The sequence below is a fragment of the Fusarium redolens genome, assembly GCF_020744475.1.
Source record: "Fusarium redolens strain MPI-CAGE-AT-0023 chromosome Unknown BKA55scaffold_2, whole genome shotgun sequence".
NCBI classification, from domain to species: Eukaryota; Fungi; Ascomycota; class Sordariomycetes; order Hypocreales; family Nectriaceae; genus Fusarium; species Fusarium redolens.
The window spans coordinates 1499130-1520115 of NW_025763665.1; the positions used below are offsets into that span (position 1 = coordinate 1499130).

The 20986-nt window shown below is 48.4% G+C and overlaps 8 protein-coding genes across 8 annotated transcripts; 5 read left to right on the forward strand and 3 right to left on the reverse strand.

The window, feature by feature from the left end:
• Positions 1 to 527: 527 nt before the first annotated feature.
• BKA55DRAFT_684396 (uncharacterized protein) lies at positions 528 to 1691 on the forward strand (the record flags this gene model as incomplete). Its single annotated transcript, XM_046198636.1, has 3 exons — positions 528 to 675; positions 743 to 1561; positions 1615 to 1691. 3 exons carry the CDS (start codon positions 528 to 530, stop codon positions 1689 to 1691), a joined length of 1044 nt encoding a protein of 347 aa, XP_046054950.1.
• Positions 1692 to 2996: 1305 nt separating this feature from the next.
• On the reverse strand, positions 2997 to 4899 carry BKA55DRAFT_164979 (uncharacterized protein). The gene is made up of 4 exons (XM_046184991.1): positions 4862 to 4899; positions 4500 to 4711; positions 3444 to 4445; positions 2997 to 3363 (listed from the first exon to the last, which is right to left on the reverse strand). The coding sequence occupies exons 2-4, from the start codon at positions 4567 to 4569 to the stop codon at positions 3134 to 3136; spliced, it is 1302 nt and encodes a 433-aa protein (XP_046054951.1). The 5' UTR covers positions 4570 to 4711; positions 4862 to 4899; the 3' UTR covers positions 2997 to 3133.
• A 1726-nt stretch (positions 4900 to 6625) lies between these two features.
• Positions 6626 to 10609, forward strand: BKA55DRAFT_589601 (P-loop containing nucleoside triphosphate hydrolase protein; the record flags this gene model as incomplete). The annotated part of the gene is made up of 4 exons (XM_046194962.1): positions 6626 to 6863; positions 6920 to 8189; positions 8387 to 8405; positions 8852 to 10609. The coding sequence occupies 4 exons, from the start codon at positions 6626 to 6628 to the stop codon at positions 10607 to 10609; spliced, it is 3285 nt and encodes a 1094-aa protein (XP_046054952.1).
• Positions 10610 to 10851: 242 nt separating this feature from the next.
• Positions 10852 to 13298, forward strand: BKA55DRAFT_554465 (uncharacterized protein). The gene has a single exon (XM_046191594.1). The coding sequence runs from the start codon at positions 11193 to 11195 to the stop codon at positions 12972 to 12974; it is 1782 nt and encodes a 593-aa protein (XP_046054953.1). The 5' UTR covers positions 10852 to 11192; the 3' UTR covers positions 12975 to 13298.
• Positions 13299 to 14459, reverse strand: BKA55DRAFT_554468 (TIP41-like family-domain-containing protein). The gene is made up of 2 exons (XM_046191595.1): positions 13631 to 14459; positions 13299 to 13563 (listed from the first exon to the last, which is right to left on the reverse strand). The coding sequence occupies exons 1-2, from the start codon at positions 14345 to 14347 to the stop codon at positions 13441 to 13443; spliced, it is 840 nt and encodes a 279-aa protein (XP_046054954.1). The 5' UTR covers positions 14348 to 14459; the 3' UTR covers positions 13299 to 13440.
• A 1155-nt stretch (positions 14460 to 15614) lies between these two features.
• On the forward strand, positions 15615 to 16276 carry BKA55DRAFT_554472 (uncharacterized protein). The gene is made up of 2 exons (XM_046191596.1): positions 15615 to 15839; positions 15890 to 16276. Exon 2 carries the CDS (start codon positions 16042 to 16044, stop codon positions 16231 to 16233), a length of 192 nt encoding a protein of 63 aa, XP_046054955.1. The 5' UTR covers positions 15615 to 15839; positions 15890 to 16041; the 3' UTR covers positions 16234 to 16276.
• Positions 16261 to 18777, forward strand: BKA55DRAFT_589603 (uncharacterized protein; the record flags this gene model as incomplete). The annotated part of the gene is made up of 7 exons (XM_046194963.1): positions 16261 to 16720; positions 16759 to 17110; positions 17343 to 17438; positions 17664 to 17714; positions 17944 to 17966; positions 18093 to 18377; positions 18437 to 18777. The coding sequence occupies 7 exons, from the start codon at positions 16261 to 16263 to the stop codon at positions 18775 to 18777; spliced, it is 1608 nt and encodes a 535-aa protein (XP_046054956.1).
• A 108-nt stretch (positions 18778 to 18885) lies between these two features.
• On the reverse strand, positions 18886 to 20640 carry BKA55DRAFT_165144 (Aspartate/glutamate/uridylate kinase). The gene is made up of 5 exons (XM_046184992.1): positions 20516 to 20640; positions 20251 to 20447; positions 20088 to 20198; positions 19763 to 20033; positions 18886 to 19707 (listed from the first exon to the last, which is right to left on the reverse strand). The coding sequence occupies exons 1-5, from the start codon at positions 20559 to 20561 to the stop codon at positions 18995 to 18997; spliced, it is 1338 nt and encodes a 445-aa protein (XP_046054957.1). The 5' UTR covers positions 20562 to 20640; the 3' UTR covers positions 18886 to 18994.
• Between the last annotated feature and the right edge of the window lie 346 nt (positions 20641 to 20986).

The window sequence follows — 20986 nt, forward strand, 5'->3', positions numbered from 1 at the left end:
ACCCCTTCATAAGTCGAGACAATCACTTAATAACGTCTCGTCCTTTGACGTTGGCTCATTACCGGCGTTCAGGTACCAGCCAAAATAATAATTAAGAGAGAGTTTGCATCGGTTGAATTATCAAGCGTGCCTTGGCCTGGTCGACAAATAGACCTTCAACACATCGCGAATCGAATACAAGACAGTCGACCCCCCTCCCATTGACTCGTCTATATTTGAAAAGGTATCCGCATTTTCAGTAGATATCTCCAGCTCTAACTCTCCCTTCTTTATCCAAGTCCTTTTACTCTCCCTTCGCCCCTTGCTTGGGTCTTGTTAACTAAGACGTATCTAGTTTCGACTTGCCTTTGCCCTTTGGCCAGCCTCGAAGTTTTCAACTACCGCCAGACGCCTCCCTGATAATTCTTCAAGAGGGGACCCATTTCCACCTGAATCATAACAAACAACTCTGGATCAAAACAAAGAGCCAGAACCATTTACATCGGCTGGTCTGCTTGCTGTGTGACAGTTGTCAGGCGCCTGTCAAAATGAGTATTCATCCATTCCTCAAGATGGAGGGGCCCTCTAGGAGACATTCGGCAGGAGACCCGAACCAAACACACACCTATCGATGCTCGACTCAACCCCAAACCCCACCATGTTCAACCTCAGGAAGCCCCAGAGTCAAGATTGAGGGTAAGTTCTGGTTTTATCAATGAGCCTAAGCTCTTCAGCATGGAAACCGGAGACTAACAACACTAAGAGTTTACAAGCCTTCCGAGATTACATGATGCCGTATCACCTAAAGGGAGCAACATTGTGAAGCTCCCTAGTTTAGGAGAATTTGACGAAGGAGTTGAGGCCCTCATTCGAGCACATGGACCAGTGAAGATCTGGACTCCATCATCTCCGCTCCCTGGACTTTCTCGCAACCCTACTGTCCTTGAACCTCTAAGAACCATCACACAACCTCAGCCATCTTGGTCTTTCCAATCTGATGACCTTTCTAACGACTACCCGATCTCAAGAAGAGGGACCATTAGCGGTCATAATCAATACTCACTCGCCGTTGATCATCCACAGCAATCTTTACAAGCAAGCTATCGGAACCCAGACACTTACTACGGCTATGGCGCCGGCAGCCCATCTCTTGGAGCACCATCGAATATGCATAGCTACCCAAGTCCACCACCAGACGGCGAAGGCCGTCACATTAACCAGAAGTACACAACAGAGGAAGGTGACTACATCATCTACGCCTGGCACGACAAGAAGATGAAGTGGCAGCGCATCAAGCAAGAATTTGCAGCTCGGTTCGGTACTACTCCCGAGCGTACGATCCAAGGTCTCCAAGCGTGGTACTACCGTATGAACCAGCGCATACCTGTTTGGGACCAGGAGGGTTGGCTCTGCTTCGATAACGAAGATGATCTTGAACCTAAGCATGTCAGCATCAAGGTTCGTGAACGAGATAGCCAGGACAAGCCCATGGAGCCACTTGGCATCGCTCAGCGATACCCCGAACGTGCTATTCACTATTCGTGGGTCGACGCTGAGACTAAGTTCAAGGCTCAGGACTGGGGTATGTATTTATCACTCATTCACCCATGGCAATGAAACTAACACTGCTTATAGCTGCTAAAAGAGCTTTGCAATATCGCGACAGGCGAGAGAGGCGTAGAAGAAAGGAGCAGCGACGACTGAAGCTATGAAGAAGCGAAAGTATGCCGTCCCCAATGCGACAAAGCCTGCGACCTGCCTGAATCATTAAACGGCGGTACTGAAGAAGGCAGAGTGACATCGATCACCATTGCCACTGATGAAGCGAACTGTTTCCTTTTTCCCATTTGGTTCAAACTCAAAGAGTTCTATATCACGCTTTTCAACGACCGAATTTCTGACGACACGACGATCATGTTCCTACCATACCCTGAAGCTTGTAACTAACTCTCCTTTGTCATCTACATACATTTCATTTCACGTTTTTGCTTTCCCAGCCTCGAGTGTTTTGCAGACCACTCTTGGACATGGCATATCAGGACCATAAAAATTACCACCGGGGAGGGATAAGACACGGGGTGGGCAAAAGAGATAGCTGGCTGACAGGTTGAGTTGGTGTGTTTCCCACATGTTTGTACTATTAGACGAATCACGATTGATTCCCCAAAATAATGAGACCAATGGATATAGCAGAGGCGTTGTTATGGTAGAATCAGCATGCAAAACTCTTGACTTGCTAATACCACGCCAAGTATATTGTATGTTTCATGTCTTGGCAAAAAGCTTCTGTATCTGAAATCTATTGTGATTCCCTTGGCATTTGACTATAATAAGCTTAAGCCCAGATGTAGATGTCATGCTATTCAAGCTTATAATCTTAAAGTCACTGCCTCCGCCCTCGTCCTGACAAGCGGTTGCCAAGAACCTAAATCAATTCATTCGGCATTTCGCGTCTGCTTTGATAAAGCGAAGACAAACATGTAGATCCCCGGGGGTAAAACAGTTCAGGCCGCTAGTGCAGGGCTGAAAAGCCCGGACATCATCTCGGACATGGCACGTGTCTCGAGGACGGTGTATCTAGGCGTCGTGCAGATACAAGATCCCTTCTCTGAACAAGATTAGATGCCAGATCCCCGTTACCAACATGCCTCTGCACGCATTGTGGGATATGCGCCAGAATCCTGGCGCACAAACCAGTCATTGTCCCGATACTGGTGAATTTCAAAATCAAACACCCTCCTCTCCCCCCTCTCCCCCCTGGCACGGGCAAACAGTGGACAACTTCCACCGTGTGACGGATTCTTCGAGCCTATTCAGTCGACAAAAGATGACTGGCCATTCCGGATTGGGATCTTTGCATGTATTGTTGGTGGTTTCTTGAAATGCATGTTCGGCTAGCGTGACGAATGACGACGGTGTCACGCCTCAGGGGCATACCGTTGTGGCTTGCACAATCAAGGGTCCTAAGAATAAGAATGCGAGGTAGAGGAGTCGAAAAAGCGACAATTTTACACTCTCTGTTGGTTGTTGACGATGAGGGCGTGTGAGATCCGCTTGTGGTGGTTTGCATGTTGTGACATGTCGATTTGCTACTGTTGGGCTGAAAGTCTAACGCCTCAAAATCTTTAGACTAGTTTGTTTGCTCTATGTGCTTCTATTGAAAGGCCTTGCTGTGTCTCATATAGGTCCTAATACGAGCCATGGTGGCATCGTCGTCGCCGTCGCCGTCGAGGACCATGTCATTGTCGCTTTCGTCATAGTACATATTGTCAAACTCTTCGTCGTCAGATGCATTCCCATTACGATAACCATAAGGATGGCGCCCGTATTCATCATCTGACTCTACCTCGTCTTCAGGATAATCAGCAGTGTAGTAGTTCTCGGCTAACAAGTTTGCTCTGTTAGTCTTCGTTCTCAAGTCTTCACACTGGATGGTGTCGCTCAAGACTAGCCGAGAGACTCACCATTCTCATCCTCCTCATCTTCATCAAGGTCCTCGTCTTCATCACGCTCAGGGCCGTAGAACAAGTTGCTCTCTTCCTTTCCATCAAGAACCAACACACCAACATCGGTCGGTGCCACATCGACAGTCATGGCATGTGCAGGGATACGGACGTATTCCTCGATGATCCAGTCGTCATCGTCCTCTGCCTCACTCTCACCCATATTCATGCTGACATCTTTTGGCTCGGATGTGCTTGTGACCATTTCTGGGTGACGCTCCTGATATCTTTTAGCTGGAGCTTTAGGCTTGAACCTGGCTACTCTTTGCTTTTCCTGTTCCATATCCTGGAGGTTGGCCCCAATCTCTTTCATAACCCAGTCGTTCATGTCGGCGGTTATTTTTGATAAATCTTGGCTGTGAGGACTCATAACGGAAGTTGGAAGAGGAGACCGTGTATTGGGACCAGGAAGAGGAGAGTTCTGTCTGCTCCTCGCTGCTGGTTTCTTGAGGCGTCGCTCCTGTTGTGGTGGCTCCTCTGAAAGCCGTAGGTCGGACGAGCCGCCTGAAGACATCGTTATGTCTTGACTTGGTTGCGCTTGTGGTACTGTTATAGATGCCTGAATGGTCTTCATAACCTGGGAGGCTCGTTGACTAGCTTTTGCGCGGCTTCGTTCGACGAAGACAGCAGGTCCGTAGCGTGCTCGCTTGTTGAGACCAGCGCTTGATGGCTGTGCCGCATTAGACGCCATCATCATTTTCCTCGATATGTGAAAGCGTCGTGGTTCGGTGGCCTTGGAGGTTTCGACCGATTTGGTGTCTGGGATAGGGGCGACGTCATCAGGGGTGACGCTCTTCTTTGTTGGCGGTGTATCATCGTTAGGTCCGGAGACGTGAATGACTGGCTTGGCATCACGGATAGACGGTGATGGAGTCTCTATCGTCGGGGACTGAGGGCCGGGGTGCCTCCTTTGATAGACCCATTTGCTATCACTTCGATGGCGTTTTGCGCCTTCGTCAAACTCTGGATCGAGTTAGATTCTACAATAGTGAGTGCGCAGTAGAAGAAAGAGCGTACGGAGGAAGGTCACGGGAGACTCGTCGTCGCGCTTGCGCTTCACGCGGATGAGCTGAGGTGGAATCGACATGATGCTATCTGTTTCGTGTGATTCGATGAGATGAAATTTGAAGCAAGGAGGCAAGCAAGTCTGCTGGTAACGCAGCCCAGAGAGTGTACGAGAGATCGAGCAGAGAAAATAACCTTGACTGGTGCTTATTCGATTGAAATCACTGTGGTTTTATGAGCAGGTTTCTTTAAGTGCGCCGGTTGCGTGGGTAATAAGGTTGTGTTTCCGCCGCGAACGATGAGGTCAGAAGCTGGCAACGGTATTTTTTCAATTTTTCATCCACTTGCCGTAGGTTAAAGGTGGGGCCACTCACTGGGAGGAGCCTCCTGGAAAGTGGGGCCATGATGATTTTAGTGTCTGCGTTAGCGGGCAGTCATCCTGGTTTTAGTGGGGGTTGGTGGTTGAGCTTCATCCACTAAATGAAGGGAATCGACTTGAGCTAAGAAATACAGGAAGAGATTGGGAATCAGAAACGAGTATATCAGTGCCCTAGCCACACACTCAGTGATTAGCTATAGTATCTTGTAGTATTTTATGTCTTATTTCCAAAATGGAAAGGCTGTTTCTTGCCAATCCGCTGCTCTTGAACTGGCTTTTGACGGTGCAAGGTTGAGCTGGGAAGTGGGGATAACGCATAAGAATCTCCTGATACTGGGGGAAGCAACATAAAGCTTTTAAGAGCTGGAGGCCCAGACCAGGTTGATGGTTTTAAATCTTGAGTGTCAATGATGTCTTGACAGGAAAGGAAGCCAGCTGGAATACACCTAATTTTTGATCCAAATAAGCGAGAGAAGGAAGAGACATGCTCATAACTCGCTTCGACACCTTGAAAACGGTTGGAATGCGGGGGCGCACGGTTCACCGTAGACTATCCACAGGTGCATGGTCATGCTATGTCATGGTCTCACATGCAAAATACCTGATCAGAAGTACTGGGGCATTGTATTCAAACCCACGGGTACTTGCTGATATCTTCCCTGCTCCCGTTGATTGACGTGCATGAACTCAACGGGATCTTGTGCTGGCATAAAGTGGAACGGGCTCAAAAATGAATTAAGAGATCAATTGCGATATAACCAGAGGCATTCGTTGCGGATCTGCTGCTACAAAACAAGGCAACAAAGCTAATTGTAACTAACAAGGTCAGAAAGACCCGTCGTCACTGCAGATCGTGATCAACCCCGGATTACGGCGTGGTCTTCAACACCAAGAATAGTACTAAGGCCTGGGTTGGCTGTGGAATTGTGAATTTCAAAACGTCTTTTAGCCACGGTAAATCACATACGAATTTCCTGTATACATGAATAGGATTCAATCACTTCTTTGATCACGAACTACAGTTCTCTGCCCTCTCATCTCTCGTCCCTTGAGCTCAATGACGTCCACCCAACACTTGTTCTAGGTACCTACCTAGTAGGTATCCTCAGTGTAACTAAAAGTGACCTGAAAAAGTCAATGTGCTCAAACTCACGTATTTAGACCCCCAACGGCAGACTCCAACGCCTTATTCTGTTATTCTCCCTTCCATTGTATTGTCTTCTTGTCCTTGAGAGCTTAGCTGTCCTTGACAGGTGGTACCTTGCTCCTCACAAAGCCCAAGGCATTGATCGGCCGCAAGCTCAAGCTCAAGCTCAAGGTTGGTGTTGCATTGACCTTCAGCTGTCGTCATCCCGCCTCCTCCCTCCCGTTCTCCTCCTCGCTCACCTCTTCACCTAACTTCCATCATTAACCTTTCTTTCGTCATCCTACACATCACCTATAGTTTTCTCTCATTTTCTTTACTTGTCGCACCTTTTCGACCTGTTGTCAATGCGTTGTGATCTTGTTGCATCGATCTCTGGATCATCACCCTGTGTCTACAGAGGTACGATATCCATCCCTGTCCGTCATTCGATTCTCGCGCGCTCCGAAATCAGAGCATCAATGCCAACGCAGTAACCTTTTAGAAGCTACGATTTTCTTTAATTGCGCCTTGCCTCATCATTCTTAACTGTTAATTCATGTATGCACTCTGACCACGCTTCCGGTTTGTTTGTGGGTTACTTACTATATTAGTACATCTTCGGCTCGTCCTACCATGTCATCCAAAACGCCATGCACAATTACCTACAAGAAGCCTGGGATTTCACCTCCCGTCTTCCTTGCCGGCTCCTTCACTGATCCGCAATGGCAACTCCAAGAGATGGAGTATACTACTGACCAAAATGGAGACCATATTTTTCAGTCCGAAGTTATGCTAGAACCTGACCAGGATTACCAGTTCAAGCTCCGCATAGGTCATGACAACTGGGCTCTAGCCGAGAACTATCCTACTGGTGAGTTCAGAACTATTCCCCATCCTGAAGCTGCTCCCTGATAGTTTGTTCCAAAGCAACCGATGATTCCGGAAATCAGAACAATGTTGTACGCGCACCCGAAAAGCCAGCCGAAGAGCATATCGCACCAGCCGGTGTCGATACGCCAGCGATCAAATTGAACCCTGCCACTCAGCCCCCTTCGACATCTACAGAAGCAGGAAACGCCGGCGAAAATGTGGAAGATTCCAAGGTGCCATTATTTCCACACGAGTCACTAGGTAACGATGTCGAAGAAGACACTGAGGACAACAATATACCATTGTTGGCGCATGAAACTCTAGGCGATGAGTCCAAGGAGGAGGAAGAAGCAGAGGCCTTCAAGGCACCTCTTTTTGCACATGAAACGCTTGGCAACGATACAACGGAGGACTCCGAAGAAATGAAAATGCCACTGTTTGCACACGAGTGTCTTGGTGCTTATGATTTTGGAGAAGGCACAGAACCAGACTCAGCTCCGATCGCAGTCAATAGCCCAGGTCCAGGCTCAAAAGCCAAATCGAAGCACGACGAATCTTCTGACATCGACGTCAACGACCCTACACTCGAGACCTTCCCTTCTGATCGCGGCTCGATCCTTGATGCCATTCGGACCATTCAGACTCACCTTGGAGAAGACCAGACCCATCTCGAGGACATTCCCCTGTCACCTCGTGTAATCTCATCTAGAAGGACTAGTCTGGATTCTAACGATGACCTGTGTTTGTCACCCGCGTCTTTGAGCCCTACCGTTACTAGGAGACGAGACAGCAGACCTTCTCATAGTTTCGGACGAACTCGTTCCTTAGTATCTCTAGGTTCGATCGAAGAGGAGCCCAAACCTGCGGCAAACAAGCAATTCGCAGGCCCTGCCGTTGTATCTCTACCGAACCCTAACTCCAAGGGCAAGCCGATCGGGCAGAAGTCACCCCCTAGCGAGGAAGACGAAGCTGTCGTATTGAAGACCCCTGAGGTAAAACCCAGTACGAAGACCAATGGCGAGCCAGCATCTCAAGTTGAAAGTTATGAGGCCCAGAATACCCAACACGATAAGGCCACCAGTGCCACCACGGCTGCAGATACCCCAGTGGCTGCAATCTCCCAAGCGATCGACAACCCATCTAACGACGCGCCATCGGTTGGTAAACCTGTGGAAGTTGAATCGTCCGAAGTCCCTGTGTCAGACCCAGTCCAAACTTCAAAAGAGTCCCAGCCAACGTCAGATCCAATTACCAACAATAAAACTAAGAAAACAGCGGCTTCAGGGGATCCTTCTCGAGCCCCGCCCCGTGGGAGTGTGGTGCCTTTGTGAGTACTCTGAGTGCCAAAGAGAATACTTCTAACAATGATACCTCAGGATCGTCACAACGGGGGCACTCGCAGTCGCCATTGGGATAGGGTGGTGGCAGGCTGCTGACCACTAGAAGTAACCTTCTAACATTGATTCTGAGTCTGGGCTGGATTGGGTAGATTTCATAACAAAGGATAGGACACTGATAATGCAGGGATGAACAGCAACTGTACGTGTACGAACCGAGGATTGATAACATAGCAGGGCCGTGGGCAACGCACGGGAGAAACCTATACGAGTCCTAGGAGCCACTAGGAAGCATGTTTATTTTGTTGATACAAGTAATAAACCAATTGGTACGATTTATCATGTACTTTCTTTAAAAGTCATCTTCGTATTGGACTTTGTAATATGAACAACATGACAGAAGATGGTCTAGGTGGGATGAGGGGTGGTACGTACTGTATCCGTTAGCATCGGTAAAAAAAGCTCCGAGGGCCGACTTCCATAAAATAAAAAAAAATCCTCCACCATCAGTTAGTATCTATCACCAACAATATTTCTGCAACACAGTCGCTTCCTCGCATGATACATTAGCCCCGCAATGATGCAGCGCATAGCAACAAACTCGGTTTGCTCGATCTGTATTTTTTCGTCTCGGCCGACTACAGTTGTACAGACATCATTACAAACATGCATTGGCCAACGCCTGGCCTCGCAACATTTCAAGCCTCGCCCCTCGCGCATGGTTCTCTCAGATCGAGTTGATCGACCACCCCCGTCTCGCGACGATCGGCGCAAACGCCGTGAAGCCCCAGGTCCCTTTGGAGGAATGAACAAGAAATATGCCAATATTGACCCTGCCCGAAGAGCCGGTCCGCAACGTGCGATGGGAGAAAGAGATGGCAAAGGAGGAAAGACAAGAGAGAGGGATAGCAGGAGAGGAGGAACAAGAGACGGAGACGACCGAAAGGCACTCAAGATGCAACGGGCGCTGGCTACAGTCTCGTACGGGAAGCGAACAGTGATGAAAGAAAGCATGACCGACTACGAAACATTCGACAACTTTGATCTCATCCCCACCCTTCAAGTCGCCGTCAACGAAGAGCTCTTTAAGGGCATGACAGATATCAAGCCAACCCCTGTGCAGCGACTAGCGATCCCAGCTTTGTTGGGACAAAGAAGTCCGGACGACCTGAAAAGGCCAACAGAAGAGATGAAGTCATTCTTATTAGCGGCAGAGACTGGTTCCGGGAAGACTTTGGCCTATCTGTTGCCGGCTATCGATGCTCTCAAGACTGCCGAAGCAGAGGACCCTGAGCTAAAGGCATACCGTGAACGATGGGAACTCGAGAAGCAACGACAATTAGAGGGAAATTCCAAGGGCAAGCCATTCGACGAGCCGCATCCTACCATGGCTCGGCCCAAGGTTGTCGTCCTTGTGCCTACAGCGGAGCTTGCGCACCAGGTCACCAAAGTATCCAAGGCTCTGTCACACGTCGCCAAGTTCAAGACAGAACTCCTCTCTTCAGATTTAAAACCCCAGCAGATTCAGCGTAATCTGTACGGACCTAGAGGAGTTGATGTCATCGTCTCGACACCTCATCTTCTCGCATCCATTGCTGATTCGGACCCCAACATCCTCTCGCGCGTGTCTCACCTAATCGTCGACGAGGCAGACTCTCTTTTCGACCGAAGTTTTGCTCCGGTAACAACCAGTATTGTTGAGCGAGCGCTGCCTTCCATGAAACAGCTTGTCTGCTGTTCAGCCACGATCCCCCGCAAACTCAACAACTTCCTCGCTACCAACTACCCCAAGATGGTCCGAATCACCACACCCAACCTCCACGCTATCCCCCGACGTGTCCAGTTGGGTGTTGTTGACGTTTCGAGAGAGCCCTACCGTAACAGGAAGGATCTCGCCTGTGCTGATGCTATCTATTCCATCGGTCGTGAGTCTGCCAGTCATGAGGGCCCAGTCAAGGGCGAAGTTGATGTTCGCCGCATCATGGTTTTCGTCAACGAGCGGGAAAAGACTGAGGAATTGGCGAACTACCTGAGAGAAAAGGGAATCAATGCCGAGGCTCTCCACAGAGATACACCTGAAAAGCGCCACGGCGAGGTTCTGGAGACTTTTACATCTCCCGCGCCTCTTAGAATCCCAACCCCGTCAATTGCTTCCAAGGCTCGATCACTGGCCAACGTGAGAGTCCTAGTCGTTACAGACTTGGCCTCGAGAGGTATCGATACTCTCGCAGTCCGTCATGTGATTCTATATGATGTGCCTCACACAACCATTGACTTTATTCACCGACTTGGTCGTGCCGGACGAATGGGTCGACGTGGTCGTGGTATTGTGCTTGTTGGTAACGACGATAGAAAGGATGTTGTTGCAGAGGTCAAGAACAGTATGTTCAGAGGACAGGCCTTGATTTAATATCCTTATTCTGTTTGATTTTATGCACCATGTACAATGAAAGGAGTAATTGGACGAACATGTAAGATTATAAAGGTCATGAGGTTGGATAAAGTCTATTTGCATAGATGGGTCAAGAATTTTATGAATATCTCCATAGAGGAAATGTACAATATCCAGGCAGTTTATGATTTGCCCAAAACTTACGAAATTCTCATATATTGTCGTAGAATCTGAATATTCACGTACATGATTTGAATAATGCAGTGCAATTTAAGCGACGAGCGGCTCTAACTAACCATGATGATCTTCAAGCTTCTGTGGGTCAGAGCGCCTGGTGTTTGGCGGGCCATTCCAAATGGAACCAATCCCGCTATTGAGTAAGGTACGTACCGTCAATGTCGCGTCGCGTTTCTTTGGCGTGTTTCTCTTCCCCATTCGCACAATATCATCATCATAGGTTATTCGCATATTCTCATCCCACCCAAAACTCACCCCCAGAATTTATTTCCAGAGCGCCCTTCTCTCAAGTCGCAAAGAGTATCTCGATTACTATTTTCATAAACTACCTCCTTGCGACGCATATTCCAGATCCGTTACCTCAATGCCTCGAGCTAAACGTGCGCGTCGTGCACCCGCACAATCTGCGAAGTCTCATGCACAATCACCCTCACCCGATGCAAGTGACAACGAAGTTCCCCGACGGACTCAGTCTCCCGAGAGAGGCCGTAGACGGATGGCACGATCTTCAGGTGCTCATAAAAGTACAGTCAACGAGCAAGATGTTCTCGCAGCGAATAGACGTCGCGACGCGGCGCTGGACAAACTAGCCCACGAGGATCCTACCTCCACAGCCAGTAAGAATGTTGACGATGGAGATTCTGGAAGCTCAGTCGAAGGTGGACGACGAACCACAGCTACACCGACCCAGAGAAGGGACACGACTGGGCTGGATTTAGCGGATAGCGTGTTTGGTGATCTCGACGATAGCTTTGGGATCGAGGACGACGATACCCGACCAGGGCTGCGCTCAGCTGATGCATCCTCTCTCAGCTTGAGCAACAACTTCAGGCGTAGACCACGCCAATCCAGCATTATCGGGCGGAACGACCCTCCCATTAGGCCCAGCAGCCGCGGCGGCAACACACCTAGTATCAGCTCGACGCTTCACTTCGGTGCTTTCAAGCGACGCGCACGAGAGCCAAGCATTTTGGGAACTGCACGAAAGCCTCGACCGGAAGAAAATGCTGCAGGACAGGAACCAGATTCAGCGAGTGAGGAGGAGGATGATTTCATGCCTGAAGCCGAATCGACACCTCTCAACAACCGACGGCGGACAAAGCCGGAGAACGAGGTGGAGATCGAGGTTCCCGCCTCTCCGGAAGTCTCCGCAGGACCGAAGCACAGGAAAAGGAAGAGTGAAGATGCGCTACCAAGTAGTGATCGGCCAGATAAGATGTCGCGAATTGAGAGAGACGCGGACGAAGAATCAGAGGAAGAAGCGGGACCCGCACCCCAGGTGATTTCCGACGATGCAAGCGATTCTTCACTATCAGATCTCGAGTCTCCTCTAGGACCGTCTCCCGTGCTTCGGGATAGGCCTGTTACCCCCATCAATAACGAGGAGCTCATGGCTCTACCTGCCAGTAGTGATTCAGAAGACCTTAACTGGCCTGATATTCATACCTTGGCTAAGCGACGCCGAAGGCCTTCTGCCACAACACCTATTCGCGCCGACAACCTCTCGGATGTCTCTTCACCTCCTTCTCTAACACACTCTCCCAATTATGCAGAGGCACCAAAGTCCCGGGGTCGAGCTGCAACTCGACATCAACAACCCTCACCAAAGATAACAACTGCCGACCTGACGAGTCTGCTTCCGAAGCGCCATTATAAGAAGCAGCGGGATCCGCTGGGTCTGGAAAGTGATGAGGAGCATGATACATCCGGTATCGGGGAGGACGAGGACGAGCTATCGTATCTTGACAGCCGGGCTGCGCGCCGAAGACGAGGCGGACGATCGACCAGCCGTGGAGGCGCAAGGCGACCAGGCTCACGAGGCGGGCGCCCAACCCAGGCTCTCAAGCCCAGACAGCCGACCTCGGACAAGCAAACGGGGCGCAATGCACAAACTTACTCGCGCCGGTCATCGGACAAAGAGAATGAGAATGAGAATGATGCTGGTAGCGACGAGGACCAGGATGAGCACGAAGCTAGTCGTTTCCAGCCACTCCCGGACGATACTTTTGAGAACGGAAGTGGTGAGAACGCAAGCACTCCATCAGCTGATGAGCTCAAGCAAGCAGCAAGGAAATTTAAAGAGGTCGACAGGTGGGAACTTGACTTTGAGGAGGTTACGCAGAGTTCGTCTCCACTTGCACGATGAAGCACAAACGAAACGAAACGAAACGAAACGAAACGAAGCGAAGCGAAGCAAAGCGAAGCAAAGCAAAGCACAAGAATGAGATGAGGGCGCCAAGTAATGTCAAAAGAAAAGGTCCGAGGCGTTTAGCGGGTTGGAGCAACTGTTTTCAAGTAAAACCTTCGGAGTTACACAAAAGGAGTATGCTAGGTCAAGGTATCTTAAATTCTGAATGATGTCTATTCCGGGCTCATATTGTATTGTACGTTCGGGATAAGGAAGGGCAAGAATGGATCCATGTGAGAGTTGGGTCAGAAGGTGAACAGGTCTGCGGCGGGTATTCAAAGTGGTCTCTTTGATTGCTTATTAATATCAGACGACTAAATGCTTGATTTGCGAGTTTCATCCCGCTCCTTACACATTGTGTAATGTGCCTCAACTCCAGAAACGCCGTGACTTCATGTTCTTCTTTTCTTGTCCTGACTTGTTCTCATGCACTTGGGTTGAGAGCTTCTGCCCGATGCTCTACAAGCGGCAGTAGTGGAGCTAGGACGTTGGGATCTCTCAGTGCGATTGTAATGTCGTCCGGGAGTCTTCCAGACATGAGAAGCTTCTGCAGCGCTGAAGTCAGTATTAAGTTATCCAAGATTGAGGTTAAACCATTTCATAAATCTACTCACCCTCTTGACGTTCTCGTATGTCTCTTCTTGCGCCGAGTATTCGCGAATAACCTCATCCGTCTCAAAATCGACATAGACACGGGTGTCGCGTATCCGCAGGACAACATTATCCAGGCGCATGAACAACCGACACAGCAAAAGCATGCGCTTTTCGTGCACACGGACTTTGACGCTGAAGATGGATATACCGTTGTCATCCAGCTCACTCTCGTACAGCATAACTTCGTCAAAGAACAGAATAGGGTCTCGGCGCTTCAGAAGCTCAATAGGAATCACCTTGTCGGTAGGCGCAAACTGCTTAGCCGTGGTTTCAATGGTACCGGTGTATGTCGTCGAGTAGCTCCAGTCATAGGGCTTCACAACTTCCTTGATACCCTGTGTAGTACCTTCTCGGGTGCTCTCCCAGTCTCGAGCATACGCAACCTTGAGCATGTGGCGATCTGTCTTGTCGACGGCGTCAAGCGCATCTGGGGTGTTGAAATACAGGGACCAGCCTGAAGGCACATGTTCAATTCCGACGATGTTGTCTCCAAATATCATCTCCGGCATCGGAATGCCAATCTTTTCGGTGAGTGCATCGATGGTACCGGCTTTGGAGATGGGCAGCTTGCGGGTCGAGATGCGGAATCTGTTTTGCGAGTGTGTCGTTGTGGCCGAGGCGAGAGCCTGTGGCTTTGGGAATGGTTCGTTCGGATCTGAGATATGGTTCCGCTGCATTTTGAGGGATGTGCTGCTTGATGCTTTCAAGATTGAGAAGATGTCAGAGTCAAGAGCTGGCTGAGTTACGGGTTGGAAGCTGTTATGTTACCCAATGGTGGGGTGGGTGGGGTCCAGCGGGGAGCTACCTTGCAATGGATGCGTCAGGTCCTTGAAGTTAGGTGCCTCAACGCCCAGATATAGACCCATCCAACTGAAAGCAATGAGAATTCTGTGATTCCTCCAGCTGCTTGTCTGTTTCGTTCGTCTTGAAGTTTTCCACGCCGAGCTCTATCTTGTTCTACTCTGTATATTATAACAATTTTACAAATGCCTCATTAAGTTACAGGTGAGGTACAGGTAGGTTACCTGAGTTCTACTCCACTCTGAACTGCACTTCGTTTTATCAATCAGATATAAGTTGGGTATTGGTTGACCAATCACGCTAGCAGCTATGTCGACCTACGGAGTAATATATTCACTGCTTCGACAAATCTTCAGAGGCATTCAGATAATCGCCTATATTGAACCTCTGGCGTCTTATCATATATACTAGCCTCAAACACAAATATTAAATTCCAAGGCTCTTGCTGAGTACAGACTTTCCGGTAATCTCAGATTAAACGGTGAACAAGACTTGAGCAGAGCAAGTGAAATTTCTATGATTAGGTGCTTGCTATGAAAGCTTTTGAGTCTTCGGGGATATGCTGAGTGGGAGATATGAGAGTTTCTCATGATCCATCGGCATGTCAACTTGCGGCCGTTGAATGATATCCAAGTCCCAGTGCCACCACTGCGCATAGCCATTTGGAAGAAACCCAAGTGAGCATAAGCTCTTCCTTTTCCCAAACATACATGCTCGACTAGACTAGATCTAAACATAACTTTCTCAAATTAGCAAAAGCCACGAGTATGGACGTGGTGGGTTGATAAACGTGAAGAACTGGACAAGCATGCTTTGGCTTTTCTTTTGATAAAGTCAATGATCACTATATCTTTACAAAGTTCAATCCTTAAGAGCCCAATCTTGATCTTTTTATAATGGTGAAAAGGTCCTTCAAGCCATGGAACAACACTACTTGTCTTGATTATGATTTACAACGGGAGAAACTATAATTCACAGCAGAACGACTGGTCCATCAAGCAGCACGCATAAGTATCTGAAGTCTAAGTGACTTAAGGTTGACTAAGAGCATCTGGACACGTAAATTATGGCACGCACATCAAATGCAGTGATTCGCATACTAATACAAGTAGTCTGTTGTCCTTTGCAACTAGTGATTATCCCATCAGAACACAGACAACTCGTCCGAACATCACTCATAACAGCAATCGAGACTTACCTCCTTCATACCAAATCCACAGTAATCGCAGCTTTCCATAACCCAAGACCGTCTTTCATTTCTTTAGCAATTATTCACTTTCAAGTGCCAGTTCAGCCATACCCAGTAAAATTCGTCGATATCAAATTCAGGACATCATCAACTCAGAGCCAGAAGTCAGCATTGATCGAGTTAAAACTTCTTTTCCCTCCAAGCTGCCCAACCATACTAACACCTGAAGGTTACACAGTTCCCCAATATCAAACGCAGAGTTCCAGCTTTAGAAATCGCCCACATCGACACTCGATACTGAACCAAGTCTTGGACCGACTGTTCCACGCACTGATATCACTAAAAAGATACAATCGGTATTCTCTTTCTGTACATGACCATATGAGAGAACTCAACAGACGAGTTCAAAGTCAGGTTAAAGACAAACCAGCCACTTGCAAATTGCAAAGTGACACGCTAAGAGACCATTTTACGGTCACCCCTCACTACATCTTTCGCCCAACGTTTACCTGTACACTCTATCGTCAAAGTTATATGCAGTCATCGAATATCTGCTTCCATTCTTTTACATAATACAAGATTGAAGCACACGGAGACAAGATGGTTCGCACTGCCGTCTACTGGAACCTTGCTTCTTCAGCTCACCCTTCCTCGTCAACCTCTTTCGTCCATTACCCCGTCACTGTCATCACAGGAGGTCCATATTCGACTTTCTCGCCCAGCGCTTCCGAGCTCCTCCGGATCAGACCCCTCGCCCAGTGGCTATCATTTATCAGAGAAGTCGGCTTCTACGAGGATGGGCACAATCCATTCCAGAGCTTGAAAGACAACAAAGCTCGCATACAACAATTTGAAGTCCATGCTATCGATGCTCGCCTGCGATCTTGGAGTTCAACATTCAATAATCACTGTCTGAATACTCACGAATGCTACAGCGTCAGTTGCAAACCTTGCATGGTTAGGTATCTGGATGAGCACGCAGCTCAGGCGGGCATAGACGATCTGAAAGATCCAGCAACAATCAAAGATATATCTAAAAGACCAAATAACACTGACTTGGGTATCTCTAACAACCTCTACGCAAAACTATTACTGGAGGCCGAATACGATATCTAAAACGGAAATGCTTGGAGAACTTTATGAAGGTATTTTCATCCTGTCCACCTTGCCTCATCGTGGGTCTGGTTTTTGAGCAATCTTCGAGACATGGATATGATGAGCTTCAGAAGGGTTACCTTGCTTGGCGTATGACCTGGCACACGTTTAAAGTCAATGCAAACCCCAAGCCTCTTGAAAGTGCAAAACCTATCTTGAGGAGCAATTTCCTCATAAGCTTACCAAAGTTGAACATGTGGGGAGACATCACAAATGACTATGCCCTCTTGTTCTATGGATGTTTGACCAAAAAGGATCTCATGAACCTCTATAACCTTGAGGACCAGGCCATCAAGTCCTTGATATCTCACCGTCTCGACTGGAGAAAGGAGATTGATATTATACAAGACTTTGCTGGTCTGAAACTCTCCGCCATTAGTAAAGAATCCATCTCGGAATTAAGAGACATCATTCATACTGTCAACGCCGACCTCATGAGACTGGTCACCGCTGAACTCGAGCTCCCGGAAACTCCCGAAATTTGGATGGAGATGAATCGAAGAACACTGTATTACTGCGCGAAACAGAATTTCAAGAGTCTTAGGCAGGCTTTTTGCGACAAGTATCGGCGAGACACTGACCAACATTGTGGTCGGGAGACTATGGGGCATGCTGTTTGATGAGTACCTATCCTGGTAGCCAAGTTATGTGGAAATAAGAAGACTTAAGTTTCAACGGTTTATGCTGTTTACTTATATTTTCTTGCTTTAGCTCGATGCTCTATATGGGTGCCTGACCCAGGCGTCATCAACGTCTTTATAATGAATGGGATTCAGAGTTTCATTCTCCGACGTTTAGTTTGAGAAAGGGCGTTCAACGAACAAGAGAACTAGTAGGAACATTTTTAGACTTCCGAGTTTCATTTTTGGTCCTTACATTGATATTCGAATGCCAGTATAGTCTATTTCTTTATAATATAAGGCGTATTGGATTTCCTTTGCCCGAGCTAGTAATATTGTATAAGTCGTTGTTTATAGGGCTACCCTGAATTAGCCAACTTCTATCTCAAGAAATCAAAAGTAATAACAAGTACTGAAATACTATGAGAGAGACGAAACTCCCATATATATCATGACATCTATTCCTAATTCTATTTGGGTAATACTGCAATGAGGTTTATCTTCATAGCCGTTTCTATCAGCCTAGGTCCAGTGAGGGAGTCAAGGGTCCCACCTCCATTTAACCTCCACTCCACTCCACTTCACTTCCAGTCGCCAACTGATAAGAATCCTTATCAGTTCCGCTCCATCAACTTTTTTTTCCTTTCCGAAGCCAAGCCCATCCCGCCATTAAACAACATCAACAACACCATCAATCACCAGATCCTCACGACACAATGCGCCCCCTCACAGAAAAGGAGACCCAGACTCTTTTCGAGAAACTGGCAAACTACACTGGTGGCTCCCTCAAGAACCTTATCGCGCCTCTCGACGACTCGCCCAACCCTGATCGCTATGTCTTCCGCCTCGTTCGCGATCGTGTCTTTTACGTCCGTCTCTCAATCGCCAATCTAGCGACCTCTATTGCGCGTGATAAGATTCTATCTCTAGGAACTTGTCTCGGTATGTTATTGCCTTTACAGCTGTCACAATATTCTCTAGCTAATCTCCAAATTTCATAGGCAAGTTTACCAAGTCTGGCAAGTTTCGCCTGCACGTCACAGCCCTTCCCATTATCGCCGAGCACGCCCGTTACAAGATTTGGGTCAAGGAAAACGGAACCATGCCCTTCCTCTACGGCAGCAACATCGTCAAGGCGCATGTCGGTCGCTGGTCAGAGGACTGCCCCGAACACCAGGGAGTTGTTGTCTACAGCATGAACGACACACCGCTCGGATTTGGTGTCACTGCCCGCAGCACTGCTGAGGCCCGAAGATTGGATCCTACCGGTGTCACTTGTTTCAGACAGGCTGACTGTGGAGAGTACCTGCGTGACGAAGACAACTTGTTTGCGACGGGTTAGAGGGCAGTATGATTTGCTTCGTCTGGCGTTGGGGCTATTTTGATCATTCATTCTTTGGCGTTGAGAGTGAGGGAAAAAGAAACTTGTGGCCAAGTCAATCATGCTTGGGTTATTTGGTAGATTGGTAGATATCATCGTCGTCATCAAAGCGTTGTATATGTTGAAATGTATTCGCTTGCCCCATTTTGTCCATCTCCGAGGCCTCTTCTTTGTCTTCCTATTCCATTACCGCACCGTTTATTTCCCGAGCTGGACTCACTGGCCTGCTGTCTCTCTTAAAGAAACCGACATGCTGTCGGTGAGCGACATACTCACTATCAGCATAGCCAAGAATCTTCTCAATCTCAACACTCTGCTTGCCCTTGATCCGCGCGATCTCAGCGGCGGCATAGTTGACCAGAGCTCGACCGACTTCTTCAGGGGTGCCCTCCCACATTTTGCCATCAGGCCCAGGGGTTGATCGTCGCTTGACTGCTACGAGACGCACCACTTCCTGCTGGGCAAAGTTACCCTCGACATCAATGACGCCGACTGGAAGCAGACCCGCCTTGCCAACAAGGGCCTTGTAAGCGCCTGAGTCGATGTAGAGGGTGCCGTGAGGATGAGGAGTGTGAAGCAGCCAAAAGTGACGGTCCCTGATGGGATCGTTGGCGGGGATGAAGCGAGTATGCAGGGGGGGCCAAGGGGCGTCATTTAAGTTGGAGAGCGTCAGAGCTGAGGCTGATCGTGACAAGCCTTCAGCACGCTCGTCCGGACTGGGAGGAGTGTTCCCCCTTTGTATTGACTGTAGATACTGCACAATGTTGAGCACGTTTCCTGGGTTAGAAGACCTCGTAATGACAGTCGTGACTCCAGCAGAAGTGCCTAGTCTGGCAGCAATAATCTTGGTGCTCATGCCTCCTGTTCCTAGAGACGAACCAGCACTGGAAACTGTTTCATAATTAGCCTTCCATTAGGTCAGCACGCGATTGAGTATGTATCTTACCGTCAGCTTGTAGTGCGGCAATGTCTTCGACCACCTCGATAGGCTTAGCATCTGGATTGGTTCTGGGGTTTTTGTCATAGAGACAGTCAACATCCGTCATCAAGAACAGCATGTCGGCATGTATCATAGCGGCAGTGATAGCAGAGAGAGTATCATTGTCGCCAAACTTGATTTCAGAAACGGCAAGAGTGTCGTTCTCGTTAACAATAGGAATTACGCCTTGTTCCAAAAGGGCATGGAAGGTGTTTTGGGCGTTAAAGTATCTAGTTCGCTGCAACTTATTTTAGCTCACTGTTGGAGATTAAGACGAAAGAGTCGAACACACGTCTGCAATATCGTTTCGAGTAAGGAGAATCTGAGCAATTGGCTGCCTGAGATGGGTGAACAGACTATCCCAGAGGCTCATGAGGCGGCATTGGCCGATCGCTGCGAGAGCCTGTAGACGTTCACGTTAGTCAATTGATTATGGATGGTCAACTGAGACATTCGGTTCCAACCTGTAGCTGTGCGAGATGCTTAGGCCGCTTCTCCATGTCCATACGCCGGAGACCAACACCGATAGCGCCGGACGAAACGATGACCACTCTGTGGCCATCTTTGCGAAGCTTTACCGCCGTATCAACAATGAGAGTCAGAATCGGAAGAAGCGGTTCATGAGTCTTCTCATCGACGATGGAGCTTGTTCCTGTGATCAAGGTCGAGTGTTAGTGGGGGATCTGTCAAGCTTGGTGTTGAGTCGTAAAGTAAACTCACCAAGCTTGATGACGATGGTCAGGGACTTTGTCCCGTTGCCTCTCATGACTGCGAGATTTAAGAAAAAGGAAAACAAGTCAGTTTAATGCCGCTTGGGGGTATGATGCAACGCCTGTAAGAAAGATTGGCACTTTCACATGGGTGTCTCTATACACTACACATGTGAAGAGGCGCATATATAAGGGGTATATATATGGAACAAGTTCAACAAGACTGACAGACTGACAGACTGACTCTTCTTCCACAACACAAATCAAGGGAAGATGAATGAAGCAAAGAGAAGAGAAATTGAGAGAAATGCTTACATTGAAACATGCTTTCACTCGTCATTTTTCTCATGCGCCCTTGTCGCTCTGAGTGTGGAACCGAGGATTGAACAGGATAGGTAGGATAGGATGGTATGAGATGGGATGTGAGTGGGAGTGTCAGGATGTTTGGAGCTGGAGCTGGGCAAACGTTGGGCGATAGTCG

Coding starts and splice junctions, on each gene's coding strand:
- BKA55DRAFT_554465 (XM_046191594.1), top strand. CDS start 11,193: ATGCCTCGAGCTAAACGTGCGCGTCGTGCACCCGCACAATCTGCGAAG.
- BKA55DRAFT_554468 (XM_046191595.1), bottom strand. CDS start 14,347: ATGCAGCGGAACCATATCTCAGATCCGAACGAACCATTCCCAAAGCCA. Junction 13,564..13,630: donor CATACGAGAACGTCAAGAGG/GTGAGTAGATTT, acceptor TCAGCGCTGCAG/AAGCTTCTCATGTCTGGAAG.
- BKA55DRAFT_164979 (XM_046184991.1), bottom strand. CDS start 4,569: ATGTCGATTCCACCTCAGCTCATCCGCGTGAAGCGCAAGCGCGACGAC. Junction 4,446..4,499: donor GTCTCCCGTGACCTTCCTCC/GTACGCTCTTTC, acceptor AACTCGATCCAG/AGTTTGACGAAGGCGCAAAA. Junction 3,364..3,443: donor AGATGAGGAGGATGAGAATG/GTGAGTCTCTCG, acceptor CAAACTTGTTAG/CCGAGAACTACTACACTGCT.
- BKA55DRAFT_554472 (XM_046191596.1), top strand. CDS start 16,042: ATGAGAGAACTCAACAGACGAGTTCAAAGTCAGGTTAAAGACAAACCA.
- BKA55DRAFT_165144 (XM_046184992.1), bottom strand. CDS start 20,561: ATGAGAGGCAACGGGACAAAGTCCCTGACCATCGTCATCAAGCTTG. Junction 20,199..20,250: donor CACAGCTACAGGTTGGAACC/GAATGTCTCAGT, acceptor GAACGTCTACAG/GCTCTCGCAGCGATCGGCCA. Junction 20,034..20,087: donor CTCGAAACGATATTGCAGAC/GTGTGTTCGACT, acceptor AATAAGTTGCAG/CGAACTAGATACTTTAACGC.